The sequence below is a fragment of the Propithecus coquereli genome, unplaced genomic scaffold (genome assembly GCF_000956105.1).
Source record: "Propithecus coquereli isolate 6110/MARCELLA unplaced genomic scaffold, Pcoq_1.0 Scaffold113, whole genome shotgun sequence".
Lineage (NCBI taxonomy): Eukaryota > Metazoa > Chordata > Mammalia > Primates > Indriidae > Propithecus > Propithecus coquereli.
Genome location: NW_012135303.1, coordinates 3,894,045 through 3,909,341, shown reverse-complemented (window position 1 = coordinate 3,909,341; position 15,297 = coordinate 3,894,045). Strand labels below are relative to the sequence as shown.

General features: G+C 41.0%; 1 protein-coding gene across 2 annotated transcripts in view; it reads left to right on the top strand.

Annotated features, from left to right (window-relative positions):
- Positions 1-15,297, top strand: part of CASP8 (caspase 8, apoptosis-related cysteine peptidase) — a 29,401-nt gene that overhangs the window by 5,036 nt on the left and 9,068 nt on the right. For both annotated transcript variants that reach the window (XM_012655734.1, XM_012655743.1), the window contains exons 2-5: positions 8,316-8,653; positions 12,859-12,964; positions 14,119-14,257; positions 14,374-14,418. In XM_012655734.1, the coding sequence (XP_012511188.1) occupies positions 8,349-8,653; positions 12,859-12,964; positions 14,119-14,257; positions 14,374-14,418 (595 nt within the window). In that variant the 5' untranslated portion in view covers positions 8,316-8,348. The remainder of the gene's footprint in view (positions 1-8,315; positions 8,654-12,858; positions 12,965-14,118; positions 14,258-14,373; positions 14,419-15,297) is intronic.

Sequence of the window (15,297 nt, the reverse complement as noted above, 5' to 3'; positions counted from 1 at the left end):
ATGATAACTACTTAAAACTTTTTAATTCTATCATTTTCAAATGTAGCTGCAAAAGAGAAAAAATCTAAATATAATTTTTAAAAAATATTAGCTTAACAAAGTTTCTAGCCTACAAACTTGTGCAGAGAATCTAGGGCCCATAAAATAAGAACTACAGCGAGGTCTCTGTTCTTACGGTGCTGGATGGCCTGTTAATGGTGTCATAACTATGACTAAAGAGATGGTACCTAAACAAAAACCAGAAAACAAAAAAGACTATCATATGATAGCGTGTCCTGGAAAATCTGGGCCAGAAAAGAAGCCACATCAGCATTTTCCCTTCTAAGTGTCAATTATGCTTTGGTGGGAAAACCACTTAAAAAGCATTGTGTCACGTTACAACAAAGGTAACAAAATGAAGGGAGATAAGATGGCTACGGAGGACAGGAGCACCAATCACGCTACATCCAAACTCGCATGTCATTCTACCTTGCATTGTATTGTTTTTTACTGTATCCCATCCAAAAATGCTATTATGTAATAAGAGCCCGAAGAGTTTATTTCTTTTGACCCAGTAATATGACTTTTAGGAAACCATTCTAAGAAAATAATCAGAGGTATACTTACGGATTTGCATTTTAAGTTCATACTGAATGTAATCAGGGACTGGTTATGTAAATTATGGCCATATGATTAAATGCTTCACAGATATTAAAACCCATACTGTAGAAGAAAAAATAAAGACATCAAGATGTACTTACAATACAAGATATATTTATCAGTGAAAAAAATCAATTAATACTACAGAAATATGTCTTCAAATATAAGAAAAATATATACATGTAAATTTAAAAAAAATTCTGAGCAGTTTATTCCCAAGTCATTACAATGTTCAACCAATTTGGCATATAAAGATAGCAAACATAACAGTATTGGGAGGCACATATATATCCCATTCTGAAAGAAGACATGTTATATATACACAAAAAAATACAGCAAATACTAAGGTATTCAAAGTAATTTTTTGACAACTCAGAAGTGATATATTTACAAAAGTATAAGTTTTAAAATAATTAAATAATTTCCATAGACTTATAAAAGAATTGAGGTAAATATTAGGAGACCCTGACAATTACATTTCCTATGCTACTTAATAAGGGCAGTTCTATAATAAGTCCCAAAATTGAGCTAATATTTTGCCAACATGAAATATATCAAATTGCCAATAACAAAATATGCTAAAATGAACACGCAATGTGGAAGCTGTATCAAAGAAAACAGTATCAGCCACTTGAATACTGCAAAGTGTCTATATAAGATTTCTTAGGTGTGTTCATGAAAGGAGAACTTTCAAAAGAGCCATTTTAATGGACATATCAGCAGAAGAAATGATAACTACTTAAAACTTTTTAATTCTATCATTTTCAAATGTAGCTGCAAAAGAGAAAAAATCTAAATATAATTTTTAAAAAATATTAGCTTATGAAAAGAAGTTGAGTGGTGCATTCTTTATGCATATGGATTTTTAAACTGATAATATGTAGTTGTAGGATAAAATAATATATCTTAAACTCTGGACCCCACCACTGTAGTAGGAAATTTATCTTTCTCTTTATCTCAGACAAGAGGTCATCTTAGAAAATGAAAAGGGGAAATGGTGATATGTATGAATTCAAAACAAAATGGCACTGTAAAATGGCAAAATATGAAAATAGCATGTGAAATTCAAGACTGTTTTCTTAAAAGAAATGTTTAAGACTGAACTGCAAAAATGGTACATGCTTGAACTGGTCTATAATTCAACACCTGAAACTAAGGATTCTTTAGAGAGGTGCTTATATTTATGATAGCCCCATGATTATATGTCTACTCAAATTTGCTTTTTGAAAAATATATATTGCACGGGCAGTAGAATACCAGCATTTTGGTATTTCTAACATAAAATGCTATCTTATTTAATACATTAAACTATGCTACTGAAAATTAATTTTATCCCAATGTTTAAAACCAACCATGTAGGACTATTAAGCACATTAATCTCAAAACTTTCCTAAACAAGTTGAAAAACACAGGCACGGGAATATAGGTTATTAGTGACAAAAAGTAGAGGCCACAACGATTTCATGACTAAAGGCAGTTATATCTTTACACATAAACTTGAGGTCTTTAACTGATCCAAATATAGAAATAAAAAATATTTACAAAACTTTGATAAGAAAATCAGATCTCCCAAAAATTTCCTACCACATAATTTTCACTGAATAAAAGCACTGACCGCTACAAGTCAGGATTAAGTTTTTTTAAACAAATGTCTAAGATACAGTGGTTTGAATTCTAATTTTCCCCCTTTCTCTACATCAGTACAACCCACAATCCTCATTGATATTAATAGTATCCTCTATATATGCACAAAATGTTTGGTAGGAAAGACAGTAAAATATTATTAGGTATATATCTTTGGATGGTGCAATTGTATGTAATTTTTATTTTCCTTTTTCTCTTTTCTGCATTTTTCTAAATGGAATACACTATGCATTGTTATCCTCAGAAAAAAATAATTGTGGGGAGGAAAAAGGAGGTCCTGCTTTCATTTGATTTCTTGGTTGATTTTATTCTGTAAAATGAGATTTTAACAGAGGTTAGAACTGATTTAAAATATTAAAGACAGTTGACTTAATGGCACTAAACAGGGCAGAACCTAGTTTAGATCCTTACCAGTATATGATTGAAAATGGGTCTTTAAATAGAGATTTTATTTTGGGTATAGGTACATTTAGAATAAGTAAAGAACCACATGCACATGGTAAAAATTCAAACTGTGTGAACCGTGCAAAAGGGTATGGAAACAGCAAATCTCATTGTTACCTCCCGCTCAGGCCTCCCCACACCCATGGCCAGCTCTGTGGGTCCTCTCTCCTTAGACATTACCCAAGCAGCTTCCTGTGTGCTTTTTGTCAGAGCGCTTCTGTGAATACACAAATACATGCACTAATCGATACATTATGTAGGTAACACATAGTCAACCACATTGCTCTCCCATTCTAATAGCTGAATAGAGTCCCAGCAAATATGCTCCATAGCTTACCTGACTCTTCTTATGCTGATCAATAGTTGTTTCTGCTGTTTTGTTATTTCAAGCCGTGCTACCATGATTATCAGCCTTGTATATATTTTTGAGTACACTTAATGTTTAACTGAATGTAGGAAAAACTCTTGGAAGTTAAATTGTGGGGCCAAAGTGTATGAGCATTTTATATTTTGACAGAGATGACTAAATTACCCACCTACTTGTTTGTTTTGTTTTTTAGGGACAGGGTCTTGTTATGTTGCCCGAGCTAGAGTGCAGTGGCTACTCACAGGTGTGATCATAGTGCACTGCAGCTTCTAACTCCTGGGTTCAAGCTATACTCCTGAGCAGCTGGGACTACAGGCCCACGCCACTGCGCCCGGCTCTCACCTCCCTGTTTTTATTTCCACCATCTCACAACGCTGTGTGTTGCGATTTTTGTACTTTGCCGATTTGGTAGTTGAAACTGGCCTTTCAATTTGTTTTTTTCTTATTGTAAATGAGGTTGAGCATCTTTTCAAGTGTTTAAAAGCCATTGGTCTTAAAACAGAAAGCTTCTGGGACTTACTTTTCTCTGAATCGTTTGCTTGTGATCCTTACCTATTTATGCGTTGAGTTACTGCCTGCTTGCTTGAGTTCTTGCTTTCTTTCCTTTCTTTCTTTTTTGAGGCAGAGTTTTGCTCTGTCGCCTAAGCTAGATTGCAGTGGCATCATCATAGCTCACTGCAGACTCAAACTCCTGGATTCAAGGGATCCTGCTGCCTCAGCCTCCGGAGTAGCTGGGACTATAGGTGTGAGTCATCGTTGAGTCACTGTGCCTTATCTCTCTCTCTCTTTTTTTTCCCTAACTGACTTATAGGAACTCTATTTTAAGAAAATGAGCACCTGCCTTTTAAAATCATATAGATTGCTATTTTTTTTTCCCAGTGCAAAGTTTATTTATTTTAAAATTCTGTTTGGGTTATTTTTTCAGGATATTTTAGTTAATATATAAAGAAATTTTTCAATCTTTTCTTTAATGGCTTTTAGGTTTTCTGATATACTTAGGTTCTTCACCACAGCAAGATGATTTTTAAAAATTCAATGGTTCTTTTCTTAGTACTTTAATTTTAAGGTTTAGATCTTTGATTCATCTGCAGTTTATTTATTTATTTATTTTTTGGAGACAGAGTCTCACTCTGTTGCCCTGGCTAGAGTGAGTGCCGTGGCGTCAGCCTAGCTCACAGCAACCTCAAACTCCTGGGCTCAAGTGATCCTCCTGCCTCAGCCTCCACAGTAGTTGGGACTACAGGCATGCGCCACCGTGCCCGGCTAATTTTTTCTATATATTTTTAGTTGTCCAGATAATTGCTTTCTATTATTTTTAGTAGAGACAGGGTCTCGCTCTTGCTCAGGCTGGTCTCGAACTCCTGAGCTCAAACAATCCGCCTGCCTCGGCCTCCCAGAGTGCTAGGATTACAGGCATGAGCCACTACGCCCGGCCTGCAGTTTATTTTGATGTAAGGAGTTTAGTATCCATTTCAGTTTGTTCTAAGAAGTCTGCCCAATTATTCTAACACCATGTGTTGAAAAAGCCACTTCAATGCGGTTCATCCTTTTTGTAGTGTATTTGATGTGGCCATTTTTCATTAGTGACTTCTAATGCCATTGCACTGTAGTCAGAGAATATGGATTGTATTATTTCTGCTTTTTGGAAATCTATTAAGATTTTCATTGTAGTCAATTTCCGTCTGCATATGTTTGAAGAGGAGGTGCATTTTCTACTGATGGTACATACCTGTTAGAGTTTGTCAGTTGTGCTACTCAGATCCTCTATATTTAGTCTTCCTTATATTTAATCTCTCAGATTTTTTAGTTTCTGAGAGAAATGTGTGCAAGTTTCTATTTTTTAGAAAAATAAGTTTCTAGCTCTAAGTTCTTTTTAAAGTTTAGGTTTAAATATTTGGTTTTCTTTCAAGAACACAAGTGTGATGGTGCTACTCCCCTGCGAGCTGGTCTCCTTACCTGGCAGAGGAGGAACTGCGCCTCCCTCCATGGCCGACCCCCCCCACAGTCTCATTTCCTGCCAAGAACATACCCAAGCTAGTATTTTAACAGTAATTTCATTTACACACATAATAGCTGCAGATGTTCACTTAAGACATTACAGAAAATGGCAAATCCCTTTTCCTCACTCCTTCACCCCCAACATCCTGGTTTTTCTTCTCCCTTCTGTAGGGGGAACATTATGAGTTTGATGTGTCTCCTTCTAGACCCTCCTTACCTTTTATTTCCTGCTTTTACATATCTGTCTGCAGTCTCTGCAAATGTACTGTATTGCTTTGAGTGTTTTTTAAAAACAGATGGTATGGTTTTTTGTTATATTGCAGCTTGTTTTTTTTCACTCTTTCCAACATATCTTGGATAGCTATCCATTTATACTTCGGAAGGTGGAGCACATTATTCTTAACTCTCACATACTATTCTGCATTATGCCTGTACCTTAGACTGTCTAGCCATTCGTTTCTTGAAGGACATTTGAGTCGTGTCTAGTGAATCGGGGCTACGCATAATACTGCGGTGAGACTCCACGTACGTGCCTTGTTGAGCACACGTGCATTTCCACAGTGTGTGTGTCAAGGAATAGGCTCACCGGTTTGTTCTCTTGTATGCCCAGCAGTTTTTGTTTTGTGTACTTGGAACATGGGCTGTTAGGTGCTGGCCACATACTTAAAATATCTTTCTTAAACAGAAGTATTTTTATAATAATTGACTGCTTTTGCAGTGAAAGATTTAGGCTTTCCAGACTTCATGAACCTAATGCAACGTGTATCCTTGTGAGTCGTTGTCCCTGTCAGTTTCCTACATCAAGAAAACTTGCCTCAGCAATGATGTAAGCTCTAAATCAAAAGGGAGGAAAGAGGTTTTGAAACCTCATAATTCTAACAATTTATTCTAAGGAAATAATCCAGGATATGAGCAAGATAAATGAACAGGCCTCTGAATGCAACATCATTTTTAACAGTAAAGAAATAGAAGATGGCTTACAATAAACTTTGATATGTCCACATGCCAAAAATCAAAAAACATTAAAAATGTTCCAAAGAATATTTAATGGTAGAGGGTAAATGTTCATCATAAATATTAAGTGAGGGGAAAAAAAGCAACAGGTACACACACCTGCATATTATATCAATATATCTTTGTGTGTGTGTATGTGTATGTGTGTGTGTGTGGTGTATGATAATGTGACCCTATTGTAATTTATGTGTTTTCAATTTTCACAAACCAGTCAACCCCTGAACCGGTCAACCTGACAGCCCTTTTGACTGTAACAGTCTCTAAATCAGGCCATGTGGCATTTTCACACATACCCGTGATTTTAAACATGCTTCAGGAAAACCACTGCTACAATAATGGCGGGGGGTGGTGTTTTGAAAGGAAAAACTAAAAGTTTTCAAAGTCTTTTGGACCACTTTTAAAAACCATGAAAACTTAGTCTAATGTCCCAATCAAAAGTATTTTTGTTTTAGCATCAGCTGTAGAAAGTGCATGGGTTGTGGTTCACTTGATCACTGCCTCTAAGTGTAAGCGTCAGGGTTTGTGTTTCCATCCATGAATGTTAGCAAATGCAGGGAGCTTAAAGATGCAGGAACCCCTCTGCCTTGTCGCAGGGAGGAAACGGGTCCAAATAGGTTGAGGTTATTTAAGGGTAAGGCGGTACCCAAGGGTATAGAGTCTGTGGAATGGTAGAAGCGATGGAGCAGCACGGAACGGAAAGGTTTTCTAGTTTCGGTTCTCACGCGGCAGCCATCCAGGGTCACCTCTTACGGGAAAGGGAGCGTCTGAGTAAGGCTTCAACAAGTCCTTCCACTTTGAAGATTTGGGGAATCACTGCTTCCAACAGAATTTTCACATTTCGGTTGACGAGATGGGAAAACTGGGGGAGTGAGAGAAGTGCTCAGGATCCTGTGATCTGAGGGTCAGGGCCCCACGCACAGGAGCTTTTCCCTTCTTTTAGGCTAACGTTTATTTGGCATTCTTTAGTTTCTGGGCATTACTCTGAATGCATTCTTAATGCATTATCTCACATATTCACAACAACTTTAGGAGATGGGTGTTTTTCTGATCTCCATTTTACAGAGGAAGAAACTAATGCTTTGAGAAAGTGAGCTGCCCACCCCGGCAGTGGTGCCCCAGCCAGGTTTGATCGAAGGTTAAGCTCTTAACCACTGCACGGGCACCTCCCTGGGACAGTGACACTGTAGCCTGCATTAGGGGGCTGTGTCCACGTTTAGTTCTTATGAAGAATCGAGCACAAATGTTGCTCCCAGGGCTCCTTTCACTGCTTGGACAGGGCCGGTCAGAGCAGGGAGGGTGGGGGAGATGTCGTTCAAGGGGGTCGAGCCTTGGGACTCAAGAAGTCCTGGATCCTGGGCCGCTGGCGTGAAGACTGGCTGGGATTTCCTGAAGCACTGCCCTCTCCTTCAGACACACACGTACATGGGAAAATGCCACATTAGCCTGATTCAGAGACTGTTACAGTTGAAAGGGCTGTCAGGGTTGACTGGTTCGGTTTCCAGACTTGGGTTGCTGAGCAGCTGTAGGGGCTGGTCCTTGGGCCCTTTGGGGACAGCGCTGCTCCATGTCCTCCTACCGCTACTGTTTCAACCAGACCCCATCACTCCTGCCCTCCCCTGCCTAAATGCCTCCTCCAAATAGGTCCTCGTAGGTCCCCGCCTCCAAGTCTTCCAATCTGTCCTCCACACTTTCGGTGTTAATCCCAAATTGCGTGACGTCATTCCCATTTTTACAATCCCATTGTAGTTCCCCACCCCCTCCAGGACAAAGTCTAAACCCCCGCCCCTCAGAGTGAGGGTTCCTGGCCACCACTCCATGCCTCTGTCCCGTCACTCTCCGTCCCAGCCCTTTGGTGGCTGTTTTTTGGAGCTCCTTGAGCCCACCTGAATTGACTTGGACGTTCTGCCTCCACTTGTCTCCTGCTAGAACTATGCTTTCTCTGCAGGAAGCCCTTCTCTCAGGCTGAGTTAGGGTTCCTCCCTCTGCATTCCTACTGCACCCTGGTCACAGCTCTGTGACCACTGACTCGTTTGTTTACCTACCTTCCTAAATAGTAAGGAGGAACTTTCCCTGTGCGGTTTTTTTCCCTTCCCTATATCCACAGCACAACATCTGGCATATAGTAGATGCAGTGGCATTTGATGAAGGGACAAACCGGTATGTGGTACTTTTCTTCCTCATATGAACGTAACGTTACATTTTAACCTAGGCTACCACTACATTCTACTACCTCTTGACGAGGATGGATTTCAGCGGACGACTCTACAGTATCGGGGAAGAAATAGACAGTGACGAGCTGGCTTCCCTCAAGTTCCTAAGCCTGGACCACATCCCACAAAGGAGGCAGGAACCCATCAAGGATGCCTTGATGTTATTCGAGAGACTCCATGAAAAGAGAATGTTGGAGGAAAGCAACCTGTCCTTCCTGAAGGAGCTGCTCTTCCGTATTAACCGATTGGATCTGCTGATTACTTACCTGGGTACTAGCAAGGAGGAGATGGAGAGAGAACTTCAGATCCCTGGCAGGGCTCAAATTTCTGCCTACAGGTGGGTAGAAACTCCACAGTGTGGGGGCTGGGAGGTGTGGGTGGAATGGATGATCTTCGTGGGCAGAGCTGATTGGGATTTGTTTTGGGACAATCCCGGGACAGTATAGAATAACCACCCCCCAAACTGAAAGCGAGAGACTGAAGAATGACTCCCACAAGTCCAACTTGGGGTGTTAAATGAGTTTATTAGAAGTCACTTATTAGGGCACTTGCACCTGGGTGGCACAGGAATTTCTTCTGCAGGAGCCCCTTGCTAGCAAAATTTGCAGCCACCCACCCTGTGGTGTTGCTTTAAATCTCTTCCCAACAAGAAATGCAAAGTTTTTACATTGTATCTTTGCTTGTTCCCAGGGTGAAACAAATCTCACTGGCACAATACTATCATCATAAGCTGTCACGCAACCCATGTTATGTTAATGATATAATTTTCCACTAGGCGGGGATTTTAGTATTATAATTAGCTAAGGGCGCTACACTACAGCCGAAGCAGCTGCAAAGCAGTCCAGTCCCTCTGTTTCAAGGCAAGAAAGTGCCCGGCACTTTCCCCAGGCCAGGTAGTTACAATATCTTGGTACCTGCCTAGTCTATTTTGTAACAATTTGCTGAGCTCCAGACGAGCACAGTGTTCCTGTTACGTGGTGGGGAACTTGCATGTTCCCCTCAAGGCTTGTCCATGGAGTGTCACTTGGGAGACTGTAGGAAGATGTTCCACCATGGCCAGATTAAGAAATTGAGAGGGTTTATGTATAATTCGGGGAAAAAAAGTGCTAAAGCCATAAAACAAAAATTTAATTTTCGAAGTGAAACTTAAGGCATGATGAAATTAAAATAGTTTTCCTAAGTGTCCTCATTTTTCTCTCTCTCTTTCTCTCTCATATCTTGGTGCCTCTGCCTTGCTGCTGCCCAGGTCACGTGCCCACTTTGCCTATAAAGCATCACTGCTTCGCACCTGCTTGGGGATGCCTGTGGAAATGTTCAGTGGGGTATAAGGCTTTTCTTTCGCACCTAAAGACTCAAATGACAAAGTTCTCCAGTGAGGTGTGCGCTGCTAGGCCTGGCCCTGCAGACACTGCTCAGCTCCTGTGAGTCTGGCTGTGCCATGATCTTAAGCGTCTGCAGGAGGGCAGGATGCCGTGGTCATCCTGCCAAAGGCCATGAAACTCAGCTTCGCCCACCCTTGGGAGAGTGGCTAACCACCAGCTGTGTTGGATAACAAGCCTCATTCACTTGCAACTTCGTGATGCTGTGATGAGACATTAAAAAGTAGAAACACATTGTCACCTTCTCTCTTTTAACATCCCCTGTTATCAGACACTCAAAGTATTTTTCAGCTTTACTTTCAGAAAACTTCTACTTAAGCCTTAGCTCTGGCCCATTACGTTGTCACTAACTGTGGCATGTGAGACGGAAAGGCAGCTGACAGCCGCTGTCCTCTGATGGTCCAGCCCATTAATGCCCTAGTCCTTTTATGCTCAGAGACCTGAGCTTCTGGCATGTTCCTTGTCATATGTCTCCTTACTTGAGGCTTGACCATTTTGATTTTAAATGACAAGAGATATTCTGGGTGTACTGGTTTCCTAGGGCTGCCATAATAAAGTACTACAAACTGGATGGCTTTAAAAAGTAAAGAAATTTATTCTTTCATAGTTCTAGAGACTCAAAGTCAGAAATCAAGGTGTCAGTAGGGCTGGTTCCTTTCTGGAGGCTCTGAGGAAGAGTCTGTATGTAGCATGCCTCTCTCCTCGTTTCTGGTGGTTGTGGCAATCCTTGGTGTTCCTTGTCTTGTAGACGCACCACTCCAATTTATGTCTGGTTCTCTTCTCTGTGTCTGTTTGTCTGCATTTCCCTCTTCCCATAAGGACACCGGTCACTGAGTCCGGGCACACCCTAATCCAATTCGACCTCATCCTTAACATGATTTTATCTGCAAAGGTCCTATGTCCAAATAAGGTCCTATTCTCATGTTCTGGGTAGACATGAATTTTGGGGGAGAGGGGAACATCCTATTAAACCCAGTACACTGGATAGCTTTGGTTTACTAGAATTATGAAGTCTTTATAAGAAATTTATTTGTTAAGGCCCCAGTAAATCCTAAGAAACCACAGCCCCAGAACCAGGAAAGCTTGGGGTTTCATCTCGTGTCCACTGTCTTGGACTTCTGAAGGTTCCACTTCTGCCATGTGAGCGACGCTGAGGCACCTTTCTGGCAGAGGGCTGAGAGTCCCCTAACAAGGGCAGGATCTGTTAAAATCTTTAACATATTGGCTTGGAGACAAAAAGGTCCGCACAATCACGATGTACTGCTTGTTCACCATCGTTGGCTATTAGCCAGAAGATTAAAAATATGCTAGTGTGGCCACTTTAAAATGACAAGAAAACACTAGAAATTTTATGTTCAAATTACAATTGCTACCTATAAAATGAGTATCTTATAAACTATCCAGGTTTATTACCAGACAACGATGGCACAAGAAAGCCTGTAAGTTTCAATAATGAAAAAAGTAAAATGGCAAGGTACCTTGTAATAATGTTAAAAGAGTTAGAGTAGGTTTTTATTGGATCCAGTCTGGCCAAACTGAAAAAGCTTTAAAGAAATACTTCTAGGGTTGAGATTCCATGAGAAGAAAGATAAGGCAGATGATAATCATGATAATTTCTGTTTCTGCACTATTTTTATTTTCAGAATTTTAATTTTCTAATTTAATTTTGAAGTTAACATGTTTTTGTATTAAATTTACTTTCCTTTTCACCATAATATTGAAAGGTTTGCTGATTTATAAAATATTCCTTTGTTCATCTATTCAATAAGCATATTCTAAGAGTTTAAATATGCCAGGCATAGATTAGAAAATAACAATGCCTATCTCTCATTGAATACTTAGTATTTTGCAAAGATTGGTTTAAGTACTTTATATAAACTTATTCATGTAATGCTTGACACTATCCTATGACATAGATAATACATTTATCTTCCATCTACATACAGATGCGGAAAAAATGTGTAACATGTCTAAAGTCACACAGCTCAAAGATGATGGAACCAAGGTTCTAACACCAAAGGCCTGGGTCCCCTATTTTTAAAAACTACACCTCATAACCCTCTGGGTTTATGAAAATAAAAAGGGCCTGGGTACGGTGGCTCACACCTGTAATCCCAGCACTTCGGGAGGTGGAGGCAGGAGGATCACTTGAGCCCAAGAATTCAAGACCAGCCTGAGCAATGTAGTGAGACACTATCTCTACACATACACACACACACACAAAATTAGCCAGGCATGGTGGCCTGCATCTGTAGTCTCAGCTACTATGGAGACTGAGGACGGAGGATCGCTTGGGCCCAGGAGTTCGAGGCTGCAGTGAGCTATGATCCTGTCACTGCACTCTAGCCCAGGCACCAGAGCAAGATCCTATCTTGAAAAATAAATAAATTAATTAATTAAAAATAAATAAAAAGGGCACAGATTCAGCTATCAGGGAACTTGAACAGTTTCATAAACAGAGAATTATAATATGTGTGGTATCCTTCCAGTGACACTCAGGCACAGTGGAGTGAATGCAGCTCTGGGGACACTCAGGCAATGCCTGGGCTGATTGTCTGTGGGGAGTGGGCGTCTGCAGACAGACAAGGGGATGGGGGTGTGGGGACTCAGCACAAAGGGGTGAGAGGGCAGTGCGGCTGGGTGTGTTTTGGGCTTCCAGCCCTGTAGCGGTGGTGATCTGTGAGGGCTGTGGTGAGGATGTGTTTGGCGTCTTTGTATTCCAGAACCAAATGTCTGGCCTTCTTCCTGAAGGTAATGGCTGACCAGTTTTCATTAGAAGTGTGATGATCCAACTTGCATACTGAAAAGCATAATTTCCAAAGGGCAAAGCTTTTTTCTATTGCACCAAGATCTTGATTTTTATAGGGAAAGACAAAGGAAAAACAAGATTCATTTAACTGAAATGAACTGAAAGACAAAGTTGATGAAACTTTAAATTGTTAGGGTGGGCATGATAAATTGATAATAGTTGGGCATGAGTCAGTCGGCTTCTGTGTGACTGTACCAGCCTCTTTCCAAGGACTCAACTCAGGAATCTTGTCATTAACTGCCTTTATTTTGAAGGGGGAGTGGAGCGTTGGAGTCAAGTCCACTGTGACTGCGTTTATCAAATGGGAAATTATTTAGGAAAGCATTTCTAAAGTGTCTTCATTTCCTATCACAGGGTCATGCTTTTTCAGATTTCAGAAGATGTGTCTAAATCGCAATTGAGAACATTTAAGTTTTTTTTGAGCAAGGATATCTCCAAATGTAAACTGGAAGATGACATGGTAAGACCTGCCATCTTGTTGAGATTTAGTCCTGAGAGTTGGTCAGCCAGTGGGGATGTCTGAAAGTTGTCAGGCCAGGTGCTGTAGATACGATTCCTTTATGCTGTGAAGTGCCACTCACATTAGTTATTGGGAGCAAGGCAGGGCCAGGAGCCAGGAGGAGGAGGCTGAGGGTGCAGCCACAACCCAGGGTGGGATCCAGCAGGGCTGGGAAGGACAGTGGTGGGCCTGATGTTGTCCCCACTTCTGCAGTCCTGAAACAAACTGGGACCTGGAACTCTGTGTGTGTGTGTGTGTGTGTGTGTGTGTGTGTGTGTGTGTTGTGTGTCTGTGTCTGTGTCTGTGTCATGTGTCTCTGTGTGTTGTGTGTCTTTGTGTGTTGTGTATGCCTGTGTGTTGTGTATGTATCTCTATGTTTATTTGTCTCTCTGTGTGGTGTCTCTGTTTGTGTGTGGTGTATGTATCTCTGTGTGTGTCTGTGGGTATGTATCTCTGTATTTATGCCTCTGCGTTTGTGTGTGTGTCTCTGAGTATTGTGTGTTTCTGTGTGTATCGTGCATGTGTCTCTGTGTGTCTCTGTGTGTCTCTGTGTGTGTCTCTCTATGTGCATGGTGTATGTGTCTGTGTGTGTCTCTCCATGTCTGTGTGTGTGCGTAGTATGTAGTATGTGTGTCCGTATGTATGGCTTCCTGTTTGTATGTGTGCGTTATGTGTGATGTATGTGTGTGTGTATGGTGCGTATATCTTTGTGTCTGTATGTGTGTGTGTGTGTCTGTGTGTATATGTGAATGCAGGTCTGGAGGGGGACTGGGTGCCAGAGGCACTGCTGGGGTGTGAGGCAGTCCCCCAGGCTGTCACCATGGTGACCCGGCTGCTGTCTCAGCCATGCATCCTCACTAAAGGCATCCAGAGGCAGTTTGAGCACAGGGCTTGGGGATCAGACATCTGCTTCCCCTCTATCCTCTCACTTCTGTCTTTCTGGGCCACACAACAGAATCGCCTTGCTAGTAGCCTGCTGCCTGCATGAACTCTCAGGGGGTCTGCTTGGGAAGTGAGGGCAGACCCTTGGTTTAGAGGAAGTAGAAATAAAAAAAAAATCTAATCTAAAAACTAATTTGGCTCAATCCAGTCTTCCAACTTTCTCTCCTGCCTAGAGCTTGCTTGATATTTTCATAGAAATGGAGAAGAGAGTCATCCTAGGGGAAAGAAACCTGGACACCCTGAAAAGAGTCGTTGGCAAAATCAGCAAGAGCCTGCTGAAGAAAATCAATGATTATGAAGAATTAAACAGAGGTAGAAACAACCTGACAGCTGCGAATCAGCCACATGTATTGTGATATTGACAAATCCTCCCATGCTGCAATTGTTTCTAATCGAATATTGGGGGGGGGTGTTCTCTTTTAATTCAGAGAGAAGATTGAGCCTTGAAAGATCATCAGATGAGTTTTCAAACGGTACTGCCTGGAGATGCGTTTTCGAGACCTATTTGGTTAATTTGCTCTCTGCCGTCCTCATGCCTCCTCCCCACAACCTTCCACCACATCCACATCTGCATGCCCTGCTCTCCTAGTACCGGCAGGCGGTGCAGTGGGGACTCGTAGTCACCTTCTGCACACATTGGAAGGTGTAGAAAGAGCTGTCATTAGGCACAGGCTGCAAAGTTTGAAATAGGTGCAGAATTCATAGTAAGAAATACTCAACTTTTTCCTATGTGGGATTTTTGTCCCTTGACATGTGCTGCCTATATTATGGCCAGGTAGCTAGATTCAAATTATTTTTCAGAACTTCCTTGGTTAAGTCACTTCCTCTTTCAACACTTTCAACACTAAGTCACTCCTTTCAATTTCCTCTTTCTCTTTTTCTACCTGAGTAAGCTAGGCTGGACCAGGAGAAGGAACTGTCAAGGATCTCCTTCAAAATTTTGAATAATCAAATATTATTTCTGATCATAAAAATTATATATACTCACTGAAGATGATTTTAAATTCAGAGAAATTTTTAACAGCCCAGGAAAGCCATCACCCCATAAATATTAATATTGCTAATATTTTAGTTATATTTTTACCCTGGCTGTTTGTGAATCTCCTTCTTTTAAAGGTTAGGTCTGAGTAATGTCCATGAAACTAGTCCTTCCCTGTTCCACGCCTGTGTGAGCCCAAGATTTCAGAAGTACTTTAAGGAGTAAAATACTTCTAAATCAGTAACTCTTCCTGAGCTAGTGGCTTAATTAATGAATATCTCACAAATACCACAAAATTCAACCTGGCCACGTGGAGGAATATAGAACTAAGGCACTACTTGGTGTATTTTCCACTTTGGTGATGAGACAATTT